Here is a 20,198-nt window from a genome sequence, read left to right as displayed (position 1 = left end):
CTAGAAAATTTTAAATTATATACATGGTCCGCATTCCTGTTGGACAGTGCTGACTTAGAATTAGCGTGCCTCTGCTTTGTGGTTGTTAAAAGGCAATATAGTGGCAATGCCACATGTGGTCTGAAAAAGTCATCCATAATTTTCATGTTTTTTAATCAGTGTAACTAAACTGTAGTATGCAGTAAGTTAGGAATTTGGAACTAAAAATACCACTTGGGGAGAAGTAAATGATGATTTGACTTTGAGCAGTCACTTGCTCGATGTAAGGACTACAATGCACTTTATTTTATTTTTTATTTTTTTATTTATTTTTGGGACAGAGAGAGACAGAGCATGAACGGGGGAGGGACAGAGAGAGAGGGAGACACAGAATCGGAAACAGGCTCCAGGCTCCGAGCCATTAGCCCAGAGCCTGACGCGGGGCTCGAACTCACGGACCGCGAGATCGTGACCTGGCTGAAGTCAGACGCTTAACCGACTGCGCCACCCAGGCGCCCCTACAATGCACTTTATAAAATGAGTGGCCAGACTGCCAGTCTCCCACATGGTGAGACAGGGTGGTGGAGACATATACCTGTAAAATAAACAAGATTGCGGTGCATTCGAGGTTGGCTTGTATGAGGTTGACCTGGATGAAATTGCCTATATTCAATTGGTTCTGATGGAACAAAAACAGCAGTTTCACGTGGTGAAGCCAAAAATACCAAGAACCCAAAAAAATGTCAACACTCTTCCCGCCAGTAATTGCACCCCTGGGCCACTCTCATAGGTAAATACACACATGAACGCACATACCTATGCATGCATGTGTGTTTGTATATCCTGTGGAATTCTAGATGTACGTGTGACCAGTGGTAGCCAGCCTCCAAGATGCCCCTCAGAGGCCGTGTGTCCTGATATTCACACCCTTGTGTAGTTCTCTCCTGCTGGGAGATGGGTCTGTGGGATTGGTCTGTGTGACCACTGGAATATGGTGGAAGTGATGGTAGGTTACTTCTGAGAATAGCTGACCAGCTATAAAAGATTGAGGCTTCTTTCCAGGGTCTCTCTCCCTTTCTGTATCCCATTGTTCTGGGGAAAGCCAGCTGCTATGACACAAAGACACTTGGACAGCCAGCCTAGGGAAAGGGCCACATGGTGAGGAGCTGAGGTCTCCGACAACCCACTAGAAGCTGGAGCTTCCCCAAAAACACACTCTGCTGAGTGAGCTCGGAAGCGGATCCTCCCCTAGCTGTGCCCTCAAATGACTGTGACCCCAGCTGACAGAGTGGCAGCAACTTTCTGAGTAACTTGGAGCCATAACCACTCGGCTAGGCTGCTTCTGGATTCCTGACCCACAGAGAATGGGGCATAGCGGATGATGTTGTTTGAAGCTGTTGAGTTTGGGTCATTTGTTACACAGCGATAGATAACCAATCCGTAAGCTTAATGCACAAAGAGGGGTTCACCACACTGTGCTTTGTAATGGCCCCAACCCAAACCCAAATCAAGTAGAACGAATGTCCCAAAGCAGGGGGATAGTTAAGTAAATTATGGCATGTATTTCCTCAGTGGGATATTATGCACTGATTAAAAGTGCTGGGCTGCATCGATCCTCAGGAGTAAAAGTGAGCAGTGGGCACCCACGGGCAGCTTCTAGGAACCACCCAGAGGGAGCCACGCCAAGAGCTTCGGACCAGGGACCACTTTCACAAAAGCATCTAGGCAACCTTCTAATCACCCAGGATGTCGTTTGTGTCCCTCTGCTGTCTCCTCTTTGCGTGTTCTTGGAGAGAGTCCACCAGCACCCCAGCAGCCCTTTGCTCTCTGGCCTCCTCTGTCAGCCCCAGCTCCTCGAAGGCAGGCGCTTACCTAAAACTGGGCTGGAGCAAAGAAAGAACGCCAGTGGAGTCTGGATAACAAGATGCACACTTTCCGTGTCAGTTTTCTCTTGGTGATGCAGGATGCAAAATTGTAGGCAGAGTGAGACTACGACCATGCGTGCAATAGTACATACCTATCCAACGGCTGGGAAACAAATGAATCCATTGCTAGACACACAAAGTGTATTTTGTAAAATATCTAAGTAACTTAAGATCAGTTTCTTCACGGACAGAGCACTGCAAACCCCCTCTGTATGGAGTTTTTGCCTTCTTCCACTCGGCCGAGTCCTAGCTGTGAAGTAGTTATAAGTCAAACACTAAAAATTGCCAACATGGGGGTTTTAAAAATTGCTTTAAATCTTATGTTACCTATTAACTTCCAAGGCCATACCCGAGTCTGTCTTGTTTCCCACGTTCTCTTTCTCTTGTCTCCAGTCCTTTTCCTTGCCTTATTTTGAAGCTGCTGGTTATGTTGGAGCCCTGTGAGTGTGCCATCCATCCCAGCTGATTGTAATTTCTTTCTACGGCACCATTAACTCCAGATCAATGGCTTATTTGACTCACTTGACTTTTTTAAAGGAGCCAGAATTATTTAACCTTCAAAGCATGTGTATGTATGTTAACCCTTCATCTCTCAAACGCTCAACCCATGTGTACAGTTTAGACCAGTGGCTCTGAAGATTGGAAAGAAGTGGTGTGGAAGTAACGCGAGTGGGAAAAATATCGTCTGTGCGGTGGGGAAGATAAAGAAAAAAATCATATGTTAGACCTTTTCATAATAACATGCAAATTCCCTCTGCACCTTTCTCTCCCTCCCACCTCCAATGGGAGAGGTCTGTCTCTCAGCTCGGAATCCTAGTTATCATGAGCCTTGTTCCCGATGGGGGGATGTCGTCTCTCTCAGATGCACTGCTGAGGAATAAGTCCAGCCTCCATGAGGCCCCCCACCCCCAGCCCTCCATGATGCCCACCTCCTCCTGTTCACCTCCTTGCGTTGCCTCCTCCCACATTTTGCCAGTGAGCCATAGCAGAAGTGACGGTCAGAGCATGAAAGGCTACGACCATTTTGTCTTGGATTCTCCCTTTTGGATCGTTCGCTCTGGGAGAGGCCTCCTCCTAAGCAGCCTCTGGAAAGGCCCCAGAAATGGGGAGGAACCGATGAAGGCTTCTTCCAACCTCCCCACGAGTGTGCTTAGAAGCAGATCCTCTAGACCCAATCAAGCCCCGAATAACCAGAGGCCTAGCTGACTTCTTGACCGACGGCAGCCTGGTGAAAGGCCCCAGCCCGAACCGCCCCGTTATGCCACTCCCTGATTCCCCACCTACAGAAACTAGGACACAGTAGATGTTTCTCCTTTAAGCGGCTAAGCTGGTGTGATTTGTTACACAGCAGTAGATAACTAAGTAAGCAGTGGAGTAGCTGGGCTAGACCAAAACCAGGACAAGTTTATTTTACTTTGGAAGTGACGTTCCTCAAATCATACTGGAGTAGAGTCAGTAGATAACCAGCTCTGGCAATTTTGCAACACCGTATTTGCTTTTACTATAATTTTACCAAATTATGAAAAATTGGGGGTGACTGATTATTACAACATAAGATTAACATAAGTGGTGGCCAAATTTTGAATGTATTTTTAACCTGCTTTATTTCAAAAAAAAGGTTTTGAAGAGATGATGATACATGTTAGAGCCAGATGCAAGAAAACCCTCCTCTCTTTAAAGGGAGAAACACAGCCACCTAAGTGCAAAGAAATGATGATCCATGACTTTCTTTTTTTTTTTTTTTAATGAAACAAAATGGAACTTTTTGTAGGGCTTAGAAACAGTGATTTAAAAGTGGTGTTTGCAAAGTAATTTAAAAAGCAATACAGTTCAAAGAAATCAGTGTTCCTGAGGTGTTTGCCTAATAATTTCTCAATTAGTGTGCTAAATAAATACATTTATTTTTTCCTTCTGGAGTGCCCCTGCCTCTTGAGTCCTTTTTATGACTTCACCTGATAGAACGCTTAATTTTGCTCGAACTCTTCTCTCCTGTATCCGCATTAAGAGCAGAAAATTAGTTAAGTATCATGACATAGATTTAGATTAATTCCTTTTTTTGCAGGCCAGTTTTTAGGGTTTCATCAATTTCTTGGAATTCACCTCTGAAATTTTCATTTCACCTCATTTCCAGTGGTTCTTTTATGACTCCAAGATACGACTTCAAGAATCAAAGGTAGAAACAACATTACCGTTCCACATCCAGGAAGCCCCCCACAGATCATCTTAGAGGGTGCAAAGTTGAAGCCCAGGGTTGTGAAATGATGGTTGCAGGCTGCAGCTGGCCCACGGACGGATGTGTTTTGTTTGGCCTGCACCCGATTGTCTTACAGAGTGGGGGGAGAAAAAAAGAAAAAAAGTTGCCAATACTTAAAAACCAGGCGGTTTCACATTAATAATCAGATTTCTGGCCTCTCTCGAAAAATCCCGAGATCTGACAACAGGAGGCCTTTATCCCTACGTGGCAACGCTGGGCGGAGGCTAAGGGATCGCCGCTGCTTGTAGTCAGTGCATAGCCTTTTCCACTTTCCTGCTGCCTCCCCTCGCCGTGTTTTTCTCACCCCTGTGACTTCATTTCTTTTAGTTACCTTCCTGGGCCCTGTGGACACGTGAGTTTACCACCCCAGATCTAAACAAACAACCAGCCGCCGCAATTGAGACGAGTTGAGGGGTTGAGGCCACTGTGAGCACTTCTCCCTGATTTCTCTATTTGACCTGTAACAGCCATGCCTGTTATATACACTGACGGGCGTTCCTGTCCTCTTCTGGCCACAACATAAAGCCATTTCTAGTCTTCCGTTCGGCCAGCTCGAGACAGCACTAATTTTACGAATGTTGTCATCCTTCGAAGTCCTCCCTTTATGCTGTGTCCCTTTTTGTCTTAATATTAAAGTGTACTAAGCTTTTTTTGATTTTTCTAAATGAAAGATTTTCATCCAGGGGCGACTGGGTGGCTCAGTCAGCTAGGCGTCCGGCTTCAGCTCAGGTCATGATCTCTCAGTTCACGAGTTCGAGCCCCATGTCGGGCCCTCTGCTGACAGCTCGGAGCCTGGAGCCTGCTTGGGATTCTGTGTCTCCCTCTCTCTCTGCTCCTCCCCCACTTGTGTGAGCGCTCTCTCCCTCTCTCTCTCTCTCTCTCTCTCGCTCTCAGAAATAATAAATGAATAATCTTATAAAAAAGATTTTGACCCATTTAAGTTGTAACACTTCACATCTGTCAGTGAGAGAGGACTACAAATTCAGCCTTTATTTTGTTAGGAAAAAGAAGAAACAAACCCCAGATCCTGAGAACAGCACGGAATGAAATTCTTAAGAAAAAGCAACTGTGTAAGAAGCAAGGAGTTCTCACCCCCAAATTTCATGTTGTTAATATTTAAAGAATTGTATGCACATCAGCCACATATATACATGTTACTAGAAATGACCACGAGGGGCGCCTGGCTGGCTCAGTTGGTTAAGCATCTGACTCTTGTTTTGGCTCAAGTCGTGATCTCATGGGATCGAGCTCGGCATCAGGCTCCGTGCTGCCAGCGTGGGAATGCCAGTGTGGGTCACTCTTCACACTTCTGCCTCTCAGTTTTTCCATGATCTTTTTTTTTTTTAAGTTTATTTATCTTTTAAGAGAGAGAACATGTGCAAGTGGGGGAGAGGCAGTGAGAGAAGGAGAGAGGAAGAGGGAGAATCCCAAGCAGGCTCCACGCTGTCAGAAGGAGCCTGACGCGGGACTCGATTCCACGAACTGTGAGATCACGACCTGAGTCAAAACCAAGTGTTAGACGCTTAACCAACCAAGCCACCCAGGTGTCCCTCTGCATTTTTCTTTGTATAACTGCTTCCAGTCTCGCTTGTTATCTAACAGTAATGATTATGGTGAATGTTACTGCCTAGTAGACGATTTACTTTTTAAAAACTAAGTTTTGAAGATTTAGTTAAAATTTTAAATGAGGCTATTCTCAGGCACTAAGATACATTTCTTTTTTTTTTTTTTTTTTTTTTTTTAAATTTTTTTTTCAACGTTTTTTATTTATTTTTGGGACAGAGAGAGACATAGCATGAACGGGGGAGGGGCAGAGAGAGAGGGAGACACAGAACCGGAAACAGGCTCCAGGCTCCGAGCCATCAGCCCAGAGCCTGACGCGGGGCTCGAACTCACGGACCGCGAGATCGTGACCTGGCTGAAGTCGGACGCTTAACCGACTGCGCCACCCAGGCGCCCCGAGATACATTTCTTGACCCGCTGCTTTTCTTCTGGTCACACCTTTAATGAGCACCTGAGGCTATATGTATCAATCTTTGATTTTGTAAGTAGGATAATTGATTGAACCAAAATTCATTTTCAAATTAGACTTAAAAACGAACCCATGACATTTCTCCTATGGGAAGTGATTTTTAAATGTACCAGAATTCTTTTGGGATGAGCACTGGGTGTTGTATGGAAACCAATTTGACAGTAAATTTCATATATTAAAAAATAAAAAAAAAATAAATAAATAAATAAATGTACCAGAATTCGCTGTGCATTGGTTACAAAGGCTGCTCTTTTCAGGGTAGAAAAGCACAGGACAAAAGAAAAGGGGAGAAGGAAGTGACGTGGGAGGCATTGCCTGGGACGCCCCGTGTACATTTTCCCCAGCCACGCCACAGACTTGACTCCTAGCTCCGCACTTGCAGGGGTCTGTTCGTGCATTCGCCCTGGGCTAAGTCTGCTAGGACAGAACAGTGGCTTGTTCTGCTTCCCCAAGATCCGGCCAAGTTTCTCTCACTCGGTGAGCACTTCATGAACACCTGACGACCAGAGGAAGAGAGGAAAATACGTGCACTTACCGAGGAGGAGAGAGGACGGGATTACGCCAGGATGTTTTTGGCTCTAAGCTACAGACTATCAAGTACAAATGGCCTAACCGATAAGGACATTTTGTAGTTTCCGTGGCGCACAAGTTCAGAGTCAGGGCAGTTCCGGGGTTGGTTATGCAGCCGAACAGCATCAGGGAGGACCCAGATGTTTTTCATTTTTGTGCTCAGCCATCCTTAGAATATTGGCGATTTCTTCCGTTATAGTTGCGAGATGGATGTAGGAGTTGCAGATGTCGTTCACACACTTGCCCATGTCCAGCAAAGAGTCGGTGTTTCCTCCTTCTGTGTTTCCATTTGTGACAGAGAAAAACCTGTCACAGATGCTCCCGGTTGACTTCTCCTCAGGCCCCGGCTGACAAAGGCTACCGGGTGGACACCAACAGTGACTGGCACAGAAATGCCAGAGACAGCAGGAGTAGGGAAAGGGGGAGGATATGCCACAGGAAAAAGAGTAGTGACAGAGGCAGGATGAAATCGTCTGTAGCATGTGTAATATGGTACAGTGTGCATCCTCTAGGCCGACTGTGTTTTTCTGATGTTTGTTTCTTTGAGAGAGACGGAGAGTGAGCATGGGAGGGGCAGAGAGACAGAATCCCAAGCAGGCTCCTCACTGCCAACGCAGAGCCTGATGCGGGGCTCGAACTGACAAACTGAGCCACCCAGGTGCCCCCCGGCCCACTGTGTTCTTACCTGTCTAGGCACTGCCCTATCCCTTGTGTATATGAAGGTAGTAGAATGATGATTCGCAAATAACGACGTGTGTCTGATCCCAGTTTGTATAGGACCGTATCCATTTGGAGACGTGACGTATACGAAGTCTCAAGTACAGAATGAGTCGGCTCCATCCATGTTGTGGGAAGCTTGCTACCTTCACAGGAAGGCTTCCTCCAGGGCCATCCCTGGCCTTCCTCACATTTAACATCACTGTTCTGGACAGAGTGGAGAACAGCTTGGGGGGCGCCGGGGTGGCTCAGTTGGTTAAGAATCTTTGGCACAGAGCCCACTTCAGATCCTCTGTCCCTCATCTCTCTTGGCCCCTCCCCAACTCAGGCCCCCCCCCCCCCAGAAAAAAACAAAACAAAACTAAAAAAAGAGAACAGCTTTGGTTGGGATTGGGTAACAAGTCAGAAGAACAGAGTTTGCTTTATTGGTAACATTATAGACTTTTATTTATTATTATTATTAACATTTATTATTAACACGATAGGGTTGAGGAAACGGAGGGTATGGCACTCTAACAGCAAGTCAAGAAAAGGATAAAATGCATGGGAATTACAAAGATAATAGATTTTTTTTTTTTTAATTTTTTTTTTTTTTCAACGCTTTTTATTTATTTTTGGGACAGAGAGAGACAGAGCATGAACGGGGGAGGGGCAGAGAGAGAGGGAGACACAGAATCGGAAACAGGCTCCAGGCTCCGAGCCATCAGCCCAGAGCCTGACGCGGGGCTCGAACTCACGGACTGCGAGATCGTGACCTGGCTGAAGTCGGACGCTTAACCGACTGCGCCACCCAGGCGCCCCAGATAATAGATTTTTTTAAAAAAAGAACCTCAGTGTTTATTAACGGTTTGCCGCATATCGTTACTCTTAGGAAACATTAAAAAAAAAAAAAAAGTGAACATTCACATAGATGAACTGATCCTTCTGTTGTTTCGAAACAAAACGTGCAGCCCATTACAGACCTTCTCAACTTACAACAGGGTTATGTCCTGAGAAATCCATTGTGAACCGAAAAGATCCTAAGTCGAAAACGCGTTTTTATTTTTTTTTTAATTTTTTTTCAACATTTATTTATTTTTGAGACAGAGAGAGAGAGAGCATGAACAGGGGAGGGTCAGAGAAAGAGGGAGACACAGAATCCGAAACAGGCTCCAGGCTCTGGGCTGTCAGCACAGAGCCCGACGCAGGGCTCGAACCCGCGGACCGCGAGATCATGACCTGAGCCGAAGTCGGACGCTTAACCCACTGAGCCACCCAGGCGCCCCCGAAAACGCGTTTGACACACCTAACCTACAGTTTAGCCTCGCCGACCTTAAACGTGCTCCGAACACGTACATTCGCCTCCGGTTGGGCAAAATCATCAGACGCAGAGACTACTTTGTAACGGAGTGCTGAGTGTCTCCCGTAATTTAGCGAGCACGGCATGGAAGGCGGAACACAGAAGGGTCGCGTGGGTGCAGCGCGGTTGTGAGTGTATCGGTTGTTCCCCCTGGGGACGGCGCGGCTGTCCCGGGAGCTGAGGCTTCGCCGTCCCTGCCCAGCATCAGCAGACAGCCTAGCGCCTGTGTAGGTATCGATGGCCTGGGAAAAGCTCCGAACTCAGAATTCAAAGCACGGTTTCTGCTGAACGTATATCGCCTTCACACCATCATCAGGCTGCAAACTCTTAAGCCACATCATCCCAAGGCGGGACTGTGTATACATTCCAGGTGCTCTTAAATATGTACACATAAAGTTGACATGACTACAGCACCTGGATTATTTGGACTGAATCGAATTAAGTAACATGTTACTAATTAACGAAATATGAAAATTCTATACATAAATCACATACAATATCACACTTTACGTTTTCTTTCAATTTTCCCCGTGTGCGACAGATAACAGTAATCACCTATTTCACCTGCTGTCTCCATGGGTCTTCAGGTAATTGCAGTAGAATCCCAGAGAAGCTTCTGGGGAATCTGTTATATTGGGAGGTTGATATTCCAGTCTGTTGCTGTTGTCCTTTTTTTATTTTTTAACCATCTTCCTCTTATCTGCCTCTCGTTCTTGAGATTACATATTAACTTCTCATTGCATTTCATATTTCATGTTAGATTTTTAAAATGGAAACGTATTTGCTAATCAATGTAGTGTTAATTTGTAGAAGTGGGTCATGTGCACCAGAGTTGATGTGCGTCTGGCACATAATAACCTTCCACTGATACTCATCTAATGAGAGAAGGAATGCATCATTTATATAATATTGGAACTTCTAGGATAATTATAGTAATTGAAGGAAAACAAATATTGGACACTGTAACCTGTATTTTCTAACATTATTTCCTTTTAGAAAATGTGATATTACCAATCTTTTGAGAAATCAAACACCGTGTGTTTTTTTCTTAATGAAAGACTTTAAGTGATATGCTAAATAGGTATCTTAGCTTGGCTATTAAGACATAAATTACCAAGGCACTACAAATCTGGGAAAATGAGAACATAATCTGGAAGGAAGAGATTATAGAAATGGGTATATGTGATTCAGTAAGAGAGGCCATGAATACGACGAGAGGAGAATCCGTAACTATGCATGGTGTTTTACACTTCTCAAAAGACATTTTTTACATATATATTACATATTGTATATTATATATTATATGGGTCTGCCTGCTTGTTTCCCTCACTCTATAATTTAAGATGGGTTATTTTTACAGCTGTTTTACTTGGACACACAAGTAAATCGGCATGTATATTCAAAAGGTTTTACTTCTGACATGCAAAATGGTTAAGAGAAATGCTTCCCTTTGTGTAAACATAAACATTTATGTATTAAAGCATGTTCAGTTGTAGATCTCATTTTACACGTACAGTGAAAACGCATCTTTTAATTTTGAACAAGTTAAATTCTTTTAAAAAGTACTGTAAGATGAAAGGAATTTAAAAATTGACATTATTGGCCCAAGATTCATGTTAATGTTTACTCATGTAAGTAGCACAAAATACTGCCTAATTAGTGTGGTTGGTAAATTTTTGGTACTTTAATTTTCTCTGTTATTGTAAACCATGCATAAAATGCTTGCCTATTGAGAAGTGAAGAATTGTCAGAGCTTAAACAGCTGACATCTGCTTACTCTCTTAAAAAAAAAAAAAAAAGAATAACAAGCCATTTCAGCCTAATCTACCTCAAATGTGTTCATGTAAATGGAGGTCCATCTATTGACCTGTATTCTTTTCAGCTCAGGATTGGTCCACATGGTTTATGAAACCGGGAAGGCTGATTTGAAATGCAGATGTCGACACAGTGAAGTACACCCTCCCCTTTTTTCTTTGCTGTATCTGTCAGGGTGAAAAATGGCTTGCACAAGGGTCAGTCACCCATCCTCACTTAATTACTTTTCTTGGACCCACAGAACTGTCACAAGCTGTGGTGGACGCGGGAGCAGTTCCTCTGTTAGTACTCTGTATCCAGGAGCCAGAAATTGCTTTGAAAAGGATTGCTGCTTCGGCCCTCAGTGATATTTCAAAGCATTCTCCAGAGTTAGCACAGACCGTAGTGGACGTGGGGGCCATCGCTCACTTAGCCCAGATGATCCTGAACCCCGATTCCAAATTAAAGGTACTTGAAAATGAAGTTCAGACAAACAAACAGACAAATCAGGCTTCTGACTACCTAAGAAAATGGAAATGGGAGGAGCTTAATATTATACATTTAAAAATAATTAGGAGGTTATTGAAAACAGATATGGGTATGTTATGTATTTGGTCTTTTAATATGTGGACCTTCTGCTGTAGAGATTAGATGATAGACATATCTGGTTAAAATATGTGCAATGCTGTAGACTGCATGTAGCATCAGTATGAACACTATTAAATAAGGAATTACACAATGACTGAATCTCAGGGTGGGCAGGGGCCCAAAGGTTTTCTAGCCCACCACTATTATGTTTAAGTTTCTTATGAAAATTGCCGTGTTTATCTTAGTCATTTTGTTTTTAGTTTCCTTCATTGTATCGAGATTTATTTCTATGTCTTTTTTTTTTTTACAGCTTTCTACGATCTAATTTTCAGTGAATAGTCACTAACTATACTTGCATATTCTAGTAGTTATTTTCTATAAGATTTTAAAATCTTAGTTAATGTTAACTCAGGCATGGAAAGTTCTTTGAAACGGTATCAGCATGATGCCCAAAATAAGAGGTTACTTCGGCTTGATCATTTTTGTACTACATTACCGCCCGTGTCATAAATTAATAATGTGAGTGTTAATTAAGAAATATTATTCATCCAAAGGTCATCTTCTTTGATCATCTGCATGGATAAAGAGACTTAAATAGTCCACAGAAGGATGAAGACATTTAACTTGGAGATTAGGGAATTTAAGAAATGGAGTATTTAGGTATAAGAGAGTAGGAATTGATGGTCTCAAGACTCCTAAATCTAAGGTTATATTAGCAATGTAGTTGTCTTTTCCCTTTTATCCAGGAATTTGAACGTAAAGCTGTTCAGATCGGAACTCTGCAACAAGCTCTGTGTCACGTTTCGTTTTATTTTGGGTTTCGCTCCACAGCGTCAGGTCCTTTCGGCTCTCAGTCAGATTGCGAAGCACTCCGTGGACCTGGCAGAAATGGTGGTTGAGGCAGAGATTTTCCCAGTTGTACTCACCTGCCTGAAGGACAAAGATGACTACGTGAAGAAAAATGCTTCTACTTTAATTAGAGAGATTGCAAAACATACACCGGAGGTAAAAAAAAAAATAAAATAAAATAAATATATATATATATATGTATACGTATACGTATATATATGTATATACGTATATATATACATGTATACGTGTATATATATGTATATATATATATAGGGTTTTAAGCTACAGGAACACGTAGTTCGTTTTTATGTAAAACATCGGTTTGTTTACAGGGCCCGAGTGCTGTGCCACACCATCTGGTTGGGTGAGGGCTTCTCATCCTCGGCGCTATGGACACTTTGGACAGGGTGATTCTTTGTTGCGGGGGCCTGTCCTGTACCCCATAGGATGGATGTTTAGCGGCCTTCCTGGCCTCTCCCCACTAGGTGCCAGTAGTACCCCTACCCCCATCACGACAAAAATGTCTCCAGAGATTGCCAGATGTTTCCCAGGGGACAAAAAAGTGCCCCTAGGTGAGAACCACCGGGTTATGTCAAAGGAGTTTGAGCCTAAAATCTCAGTTTTTTAATAATTTCCTGCTTTCCACTTCTAAATTGTGGGGGCCGTGGGCTTTTGACATCCAGGCCATTCTAGGTCAGCTGGGAGTAGTGCGAGACAGTGTGCCTCTGGGTGTGAAGAGACCGCCAGGCCCACAGCCTCGAATCACCCCTCTACTAACTGCTTGAGTTCTCAGATGCTGAAGGAGTAACGACGAAGCAAGTCCGGGTAGATTCTCAAGTTGTATTTTCTCCCGTGTATATTTTGACTGATCAATTTCATTTCACTAAACTTAGTTCAAGTCCTCATTCTTTTTGTCACCTAACATCTTCATCTGGTTGAGATGTTTCAAGATTGAAGACTGGCAATCAGCCAGTAATCATTGCTAGCGAAGGGGGGATAATTAGGCTAGAATATTTCCAGTCTGACATTGTCTTTTGGCATCCGGTGATTAATGTGCTCCAGACTCCCGCATTGTGACTGGGGGTTTCCGTAGTTAGCTAGTTATGAACTAGCCCTAGGCTTAGTGTCTAGGTGAGGAATTTTGACATCCATTAAAATCAGGATGAAAGGTGTGCGGTCGATGCATGAAAAATTGAAACCACCGAGTGGCTCCTCACCATGAGTCTATCTGCACTTTTGAAACTGTGGGATTATTATACTTGTACGTTTCCTTAATGAATACAATAATCTCACTAAGTACTTCAAATTTCACTAGATGGCTTTTAGGTCCTCCCTAAAAAAAATTTGGCAAGACTAAAGTCATATTTGCAGGCCACCTTACGCTCCACGGTCACGGTGATTGGCTCTCCTTGTCTCCTAGCTTTCCCAGCTGATAGTTAACACAGGAGGAGTGGCTGCCGTGACTGACTGTATCGGGTCCTGCAAAGGAAACATAAGATTGCCTGGCATCATGATGCTCGGCTATGTCGCGGCTCATTCTGAGAACCTGGCGATGGCGGTGATCGTCTCCAAGGTCTGTGCTTGTGTCATTTCGTCTAGTTACTGCAGGGACGTGTTCTAACACAGAGCCACAGACACATGCTCTCCCACAGAGTATAAAGCATAAGTGACCGGAGTAAAAGACCTGCCTGAACAAATGTTTTCGAGGCTCATGAATAAGTGTCCCAAAGCAACGCTTGAAATAAAGTTTACTCTGCAGGAGTTTACAGTTTTAGCCAGTGTTTAGTAGCAACCAACTATCAACGCCTCTGAGTATTGGTATTATGTGCGTTTAAATAGTCAATGTACTGGGTCCCTGGGTGGCTCAGTCGGTTAAGCGTCTGACTCTTGGTTTCGGCTCGGGTCATGATCTCATGGTCTGTGAGTTCGAGCCCCGTGGCAGGCTCTGCGCTGACAGTGTGGAGCCTGCTTGGGATTCCCTCTCTCCCTCTCTCTCCGCCCCCTCCCCTGAGCGCTCTTTCTCTCTCAAAAACAAATAAGCTTGAAAAAATATTGAGTGTATTTGGATCTTGAAGGATTGACTACACATTTACAGACACTTAAAGCACACTTTGATTTATGTATAAAACAACTGTTATAAACAACATTCCTGGTGGTCGTCTTTATTATTCTCTGACGTCTACACATTATCCTGTTTCCCGTCACTTGGGTAGGAGATGACAAGACTAGGTCTTCCCTTCTTTACCCGCCTTCTCTCCGTCAGCTTTCGTGAACTAATTTCTCTTCTCAGAGGTAGGCAATTCAGAGGACACATCAGATAGTAATGTTTTTGTTTCCTTGCTCTAGGGATTTGGCCCTATCTCAGCTCGGTATTGACCCACCACGGAGTGTCGCCTTGGCACGTAGTAGGTGCTCGAAAAATATTTCTTGAATGAATAAATACTGATCTCCCAAAGAATGCTTCAAAAGCTGTAGGCTTACAGTGTCTCTGGCAACCCTCTAGGGTGTGGGTTTCTTATCAGCATAGAAAACCTGCTGCTGTATGTTAAACAGAAGTGTGGATTTTTTTTTATATCCCTTGCTAATCCTCAGAATAAAGAGGAACCTCAGATCTTTATTTTCTACCTATTCCTTGATAATTCTTTGCTCCCCTCCCTTTTTATCCTGCGCTTTTCCTTTTGTTCTTCTATTACCAAAGACTGTGATAGTGACTAGAGCGGTGGTACCGCTTTCTGAAGGGTCACCGTGGGGATGTTATTGGGATTTTCGATTTGCAGTTCTCTGCGCAGAGTCAGAAAGCTTACACGTAGGAAAGCATGTAAGAAGCCATTGCTTTTGCTCCCCGTGTTTCTTCCCCAGACTAACCAGGAGGCGCTCCCCTCCTTTGGTCTAGGGTCGCCGCTGTCCTCTCCCACCTAGTTTGCCTTTCAGTCAGTGAAGAGCGGGGTGGAGGCAGCCGCAGTTTGAGGCAAACCACACGGAGCCGCGTTATTCTTTCCTTTTCCTCTGCGGTACAGGGCCTAGTAACAACTCACATTCAAATAACACTTGGTAATTTTCAAAGCACATTCATAACAACCGAGGCCAGTAAGTCAGAATTTGGGGGGATGGGGAGAAGGTGCCTTCTCTCCCTCTTGCTGCTTCATTCGTGATGTATCCCAGAAGTACGGGGTTTCTGGAAAGGTTCCTCACTCTGCAGACAGATCTGACCTTTTTCGTATTGGCAGATGCACATTTTTAGTGGTAAGAAGGAAGCCAGTGAAGAGATATGGCAGGTTTCTTCAGGAAATTGGTCTTACTAATAACCAAATTTAAAGGCAGACGAGGGACGCCTGGGTGGCTCGGTTGGTTAAGCGTCTGGCTCTTGGTTTCAGCTCAGATCGTGATTTGTGAGTTCAAGCCCCGCATCGGACTCTGTGCTGACAGGGCAGAGCCTGCTTGGGATTCTCTCTCTCTCTGCCCCTCTCCTGCTCATACACTCACCCTCTCTCTCTCAAAATACATAAATGAACTTTTAAAAAAATAAATAAAAAATATAGGCAGACAAAAAGAAAGTATACATGATCATTTGGCCTTTGCTATGGTAGCCTGACCATGTGACAAGATTGGCTTTTATGATACTAAATTTAAGGTGATAATTATCCTTTTTTTTTTTTTTTTTTTTTAAATTTTTTTTTTCAACTTTTTTTTTAATTTATTTTTGGGACAGAGAGAGACAGAGAGCATGAACGGGGGAGGGGCAGAGAGAGAGGGAGACATAGAATCGGAAACAGGCTCCAGGCTCCGAGCCATCAGCCCAGAGCCTGATGCGGGGCTCGAACTCACGGACCGCGAGATCGTGACCTGGCTGAAGTCGGACGCTTAACCGACTGCGCCACCCAGGCGCCCCTATTATCCTTTTTTTTATGACTAAATTTTTTTAAGTTTTATTTATTTGTTTTGAAAGAGAGAGAGAGAGAGAACACGCATCAGCAGGAGAGGGGCAGAGAGAGGGAGACAGAATCCCAAACAGGATCTGCACTTGTCAGTGCGGAGCCTGATGTGGGATTTGAACCCATGAACCGTGAGATCGTGACCTGAGCCAAAATCAAGTGTCAGATGCTTCACCGACTGAGCCACCCAGGCGCCCTGAGGTGGTAATTATTATAGTCTCAAATGAGTTAGGAAGTTATGCCTGTACAGAATTTGGAATTATAAATCGATTTGGTTATTTGAGTCTTCCTTGGGTATATAAACTATGGTGTCTTTGAGACCCGTTAGTTAATTCTGCTTTGAGTATCGAGATAAAACTGAAGCCTGAGCGAAATATAAGCACATGCTATCTGTATAACAAAAGTAATCATTTCTACTTTGACATTTAATCATGTTAGAATGGAAAAAACTATCATTTAAAAGTTAGCCAAAATAAGTGAAAATTATTTAGTATTCAGGAAAGTTTTTAGTGAAGGTACTTCATCTAAATGTTACTTAAATGGAATTCTGGCTCGTTCTTGTAATTTTGGATCTATAGTAGTTATTTTGTTGTCAGATCTATTATACTTGGTGAAAGGTGATTTTTTTAAAGGATTCTAAATTAACTTTTTAAACAAAGGCCGATAAAAGGTTTCAAAACCCTGAGCACTTTTATTTTGTCACAGTGGAATCTGGTTTTGCCCGTAATATGCTAGCCCGGGACATCTGTTGTTTGGTTAAATGCCTATTTGGGGAGGAAACGCTAGCAGAGATGTTCTTAGTTTAGTTGGATTGTTACAGATAATTAAGGTAAATTAGTTCTAGTCATTTTATCGACTTGAAAAATGACAGCCCCTGTGACGTGCTCATTTATCGAACCATTGAGGAAAAAAAGGATCAAGGCCAAAATGATGCCTTCTCATGTTTGGGAGACACGGGAGCCTCTTTAATCCCACTCTGGACTCATACCACTCGCTCTTTTGATGGACGCTGCAGGCTGTGCCCCAGTTGTCGGTCTGCCTGTCCGAAGAGCCAGAAGATCACATTAAGGCTGCGGCCGCCTGGGCCCTGGGACAGATTGGGAGACATACCCCGGAGCACGCGCGGGCCGTTGCCGTCACAAACACCCTGCCCGTACTGCTTTCGCTGTACATGTCCACGGAGAGCTCAGAGGATCTTCAGACAAAAGTAAGCGCTTCCTTTTTAACAGCTGGATGAAAATTTGCTAGACCTGACCCATTCTTAAAAATAATGTCATTTTAAAGGTGTTAAGTTATCATTATGGATCATGCTGATCTTATTAGTCAAGAAATACAAACTTGTCAGAAGAACTGAAGTTGAGGTGACTTTTCTTTGAAAATCAGTCGCCCTTATCTCCAAAAGTCAGTGATATATATATGTATGATCTATGTATGTGATGATCTATATATATGATCTATATCATATATCTATATATGATATCTATATATGTATGATCTATACATATGATCTATATATGTATATAGATATATATATCATGTATATATATGTATGTATGTATATATATATATTTTTTTTTTTTTTTAAGTCAGTGATGTATTTTAAAGAAAGTTCTCTATAGGTGCAGTGTGGTTTGTAAAGTGAATGACTGGGTTTTGCATTCTGCATTCACGTTGACTTTTCTTTTTTTTTTTTTTTTAACATTTACTTATTTTTGAGACCGAGAGAGACAGAGCATGAACGGGGGAGGGGCAGAGAGAGAGGGAGACACAGAATCGGAAGCAGGCTCCAGGCTCTGAGCTGTCAGCCCAGAGCTGGACGCGGGGCTTGAACTCACGGACCGTGAGATCGTTACCTGAGCTGAAGTCGGATGCTCAACCGACTGAGCCACCCAGGCGCCCCAACACGTTGACTTTTCTTATGGAATCGGAATTGAATAATAGGATTCTGGAGGTGGAATTGGTTAGAACTTTGGTCCGGTTAACATTAAAAAATTGAGTTGAAAAGAATTTAAGGTGCTTTCCAAAGGTATAATACAAGTGGTCAGAGGGTATTCTTGAAGCCATGATCTACCTCTTCTAACTCCAAGTCTGCTTGATCTTTTAATTATATGTTTTGTTTGTTCCTTAAAAGAAAAATGTCCATAAGATTCACTAAGTTAAACATTTATATATCATGCATTAAAATTTTTTTAAATTTTTTTTTTAATTATTTTTTTGAGAGAGAGAGAGGGAGACACAGAATTCAAAGCAGGCTCCAGGCTCCGAGCTGTCAGCACAGAGTCTGATGAGGGGCTCAAACCCACAAACTGTGAGATCATGACCTGAGCCAAAGTTGGACACTTAACCAACTGAGCCACCCAGGTGCCCTAAATCATGTATTTTTAAAAAAGACAAGCTTTCTGAAAAAATATTACCAGCTACTAGAAAGATTCACAAAGCATGAGTTTAATTAGGATGGGTTGTTTAATAGTTTTAGAATTTCAAAGAAAGAAAAAATGTTTCCCAGGATAGTCCCTGTACTTTTCTGAAAGCAGTTTGCAGAATCGACTTGGACTGAGGAAAGTGCACAGAAAAGATAATAATTCAAAATAAACTAACGATAGTAAGTTAAATTCCATTTAAATTTTAGTTAAAACAATAAATTAACAAATCGGAAAGCATGTTTGCTGAAGCAACTTCACATGGTGTAACAAGGCAGGAAATTTACTTGAACGATACAGCTGAGGGGTTCTGAAAGTTACAGAATCACTTATTGGCTTTATAAACTTCTAAAAGTGAATTTATGTTTGTTTGGTTATATTTACACGTTATTTCACTACAGATTCATTGAGGGAAGTTTACTTCTAAGACTAACAGTTTTTCAATTTTTGTAAGACTTTCCAGATCACCGCAATGATTTAATAGATTCAGGGCTTCCCTTACATTTCTCCAGCGTCGAGTGGATGCTGGCTGGCAGTGCTTGGTAGAGAGGAAGACCGATAATATGCCAAGGCCTTTCCCTGGCTAACAGTTCTGTGACTCTTTGGCTTTCTGGTGAGAAACCACAATCGCCTTTCCAGTTTTGAGTTGTCCAAGTACAGCCGATTTACATATGTATCATTTCAACCTATGTATGTAGTTCTCTTTTTGCCTCATATTTTTTTAACCCATCACCATGCTTGCCTTTTCTTCCTCCCTCTTTTCTCTCATTTGCACCTCCACTCCCCCCCCCCCCCCACCTCCCTCCTCATTTCTTACCCATCCCACCCTGACCTCTAGCGGTCCAAAGACTACGGCCTCCCCTAGCAGGGTCTCCACAGGTGCAAGCTGTGCCCGATATGTAATAATAATCATGTTCAACTTCTGGATTACCAAGACATAAAGTATTAGCAGTATCTATCACTTTCAGATTACTGCCTTGAACAACTTTTATTTGCCTTTAAGTTTTAGAAATAAAGGCATATGTTAGCTATAGACTGAATAATCAATTGTGGAGTCAAGAGCATTTATAGTTTGAGAAACCCTTATAAATAGTGTCTTAGGTAGCACTGTATACTTTTTACATGCTACTAAGTTTATATAACTTGGTTTTTAATGAATTGTTATCATGTTAGGTTGTATAAATATCACTAGAGTAAAATAGGTTTGAGAACTTCACCTTTTGAAATAAGATTGTTTTGGGGGCGCCTGGGTGGTGCAGTCGGTTAAGCGTCCGACTTCAGCCAGGTCACGATCTCGCGGTCCGTGAGTTCGAGCCCCGCGTCAGGCTCTGGGCCGATGGCTCGGAGCCTGGAGCCTGTTTCCGATTCTGTGTCTCCCTCTCTCTGCCCCCCCCCCCCCCATTCATGCTCTGTCTCTCTCTGTCCCAAAAATAAATAAAAAACGTTGAAAAAAAAATTTTTAATTGAAATAAGATTGTTTTTATTGTGTGTAAGTTTAACAAAATTAGTTTTATTCAAACATTCAGGTTTACTCATAGAAGTTAAGGCTCCTTTTGTCTATGTTTGATACAATATTTATTTTCAGGAAATACAGTGGGTATTAAATTAAAAAGCACGATCTTTATCAATCATTATCCTGTCAGCAATCTTTCCAAGGCCTTTTAAGTCCATCTAAATATTTTCTTATTGTAGGGACTTGATTATTATTTTTGCTTCCCCAAGGTTTCTTGGATTCTAACCTTGGTTGTTTTAAGGGCTTTACAATGAAAGTCCAAGTCTGTTTGATTTGACATTAT

The 20,198-nt window shown here is 42.8% G+C and overlaps 1 protein-coding gene across 4 annotated transcripts in view; it reads left to right on the top strand.

Annotated features, from left to right (window-relative positions):
• Positions 1-20,198, top strand: part of SPAG6 (sperm associated antigen 6) — a 67,205-nt gene that overhangs the window by 32,473 nt on the left and 14,534 nt on the right. For 3 of the 4 annotated variants that reach the window (XM_058681720.1, XM_058681717.1, XM_058681718.1), the window contains 4 exons: positions 10,873-11,078; positions 12,030-12,203; positions 13,471-13,623; positions 16,998-17,189. In XM_058681720.1, coding sequence (XP_058537703.1) covers positions 10,873-11,078; positions 12,030-12,203; positions 13,471-13,623; positions 16,998-17,189 — 725 coding nt within the window. The remainder of the gene's footprint in view (positions 1-10,872; positions 11,079-12,029; positions 12,204-13,470; positions 13,624-16,997; positions 17,190-20,198) is intronic. The other variant, XM_058681721.1, reaches the window with a different exon arrangement.

Source organism: Neofelis nebulosa, chromosome 8, assembly GCF_028018385.1.
Source record: "Neofelis nebulosa isolate mNeoNeb1 chromosome 8, mNeoNeb1.pri, whole genome shotgun sequence".
NCBI classification, from domain to species: Eukaryota; Metazoa; Chordata; class Mammalia; order Carnivora; family Felidae; genus Neofelis; species Neofelis nebulosa.
This window is presented reverse-complemented; position numbering and strand designations above follow the sequence as displayed.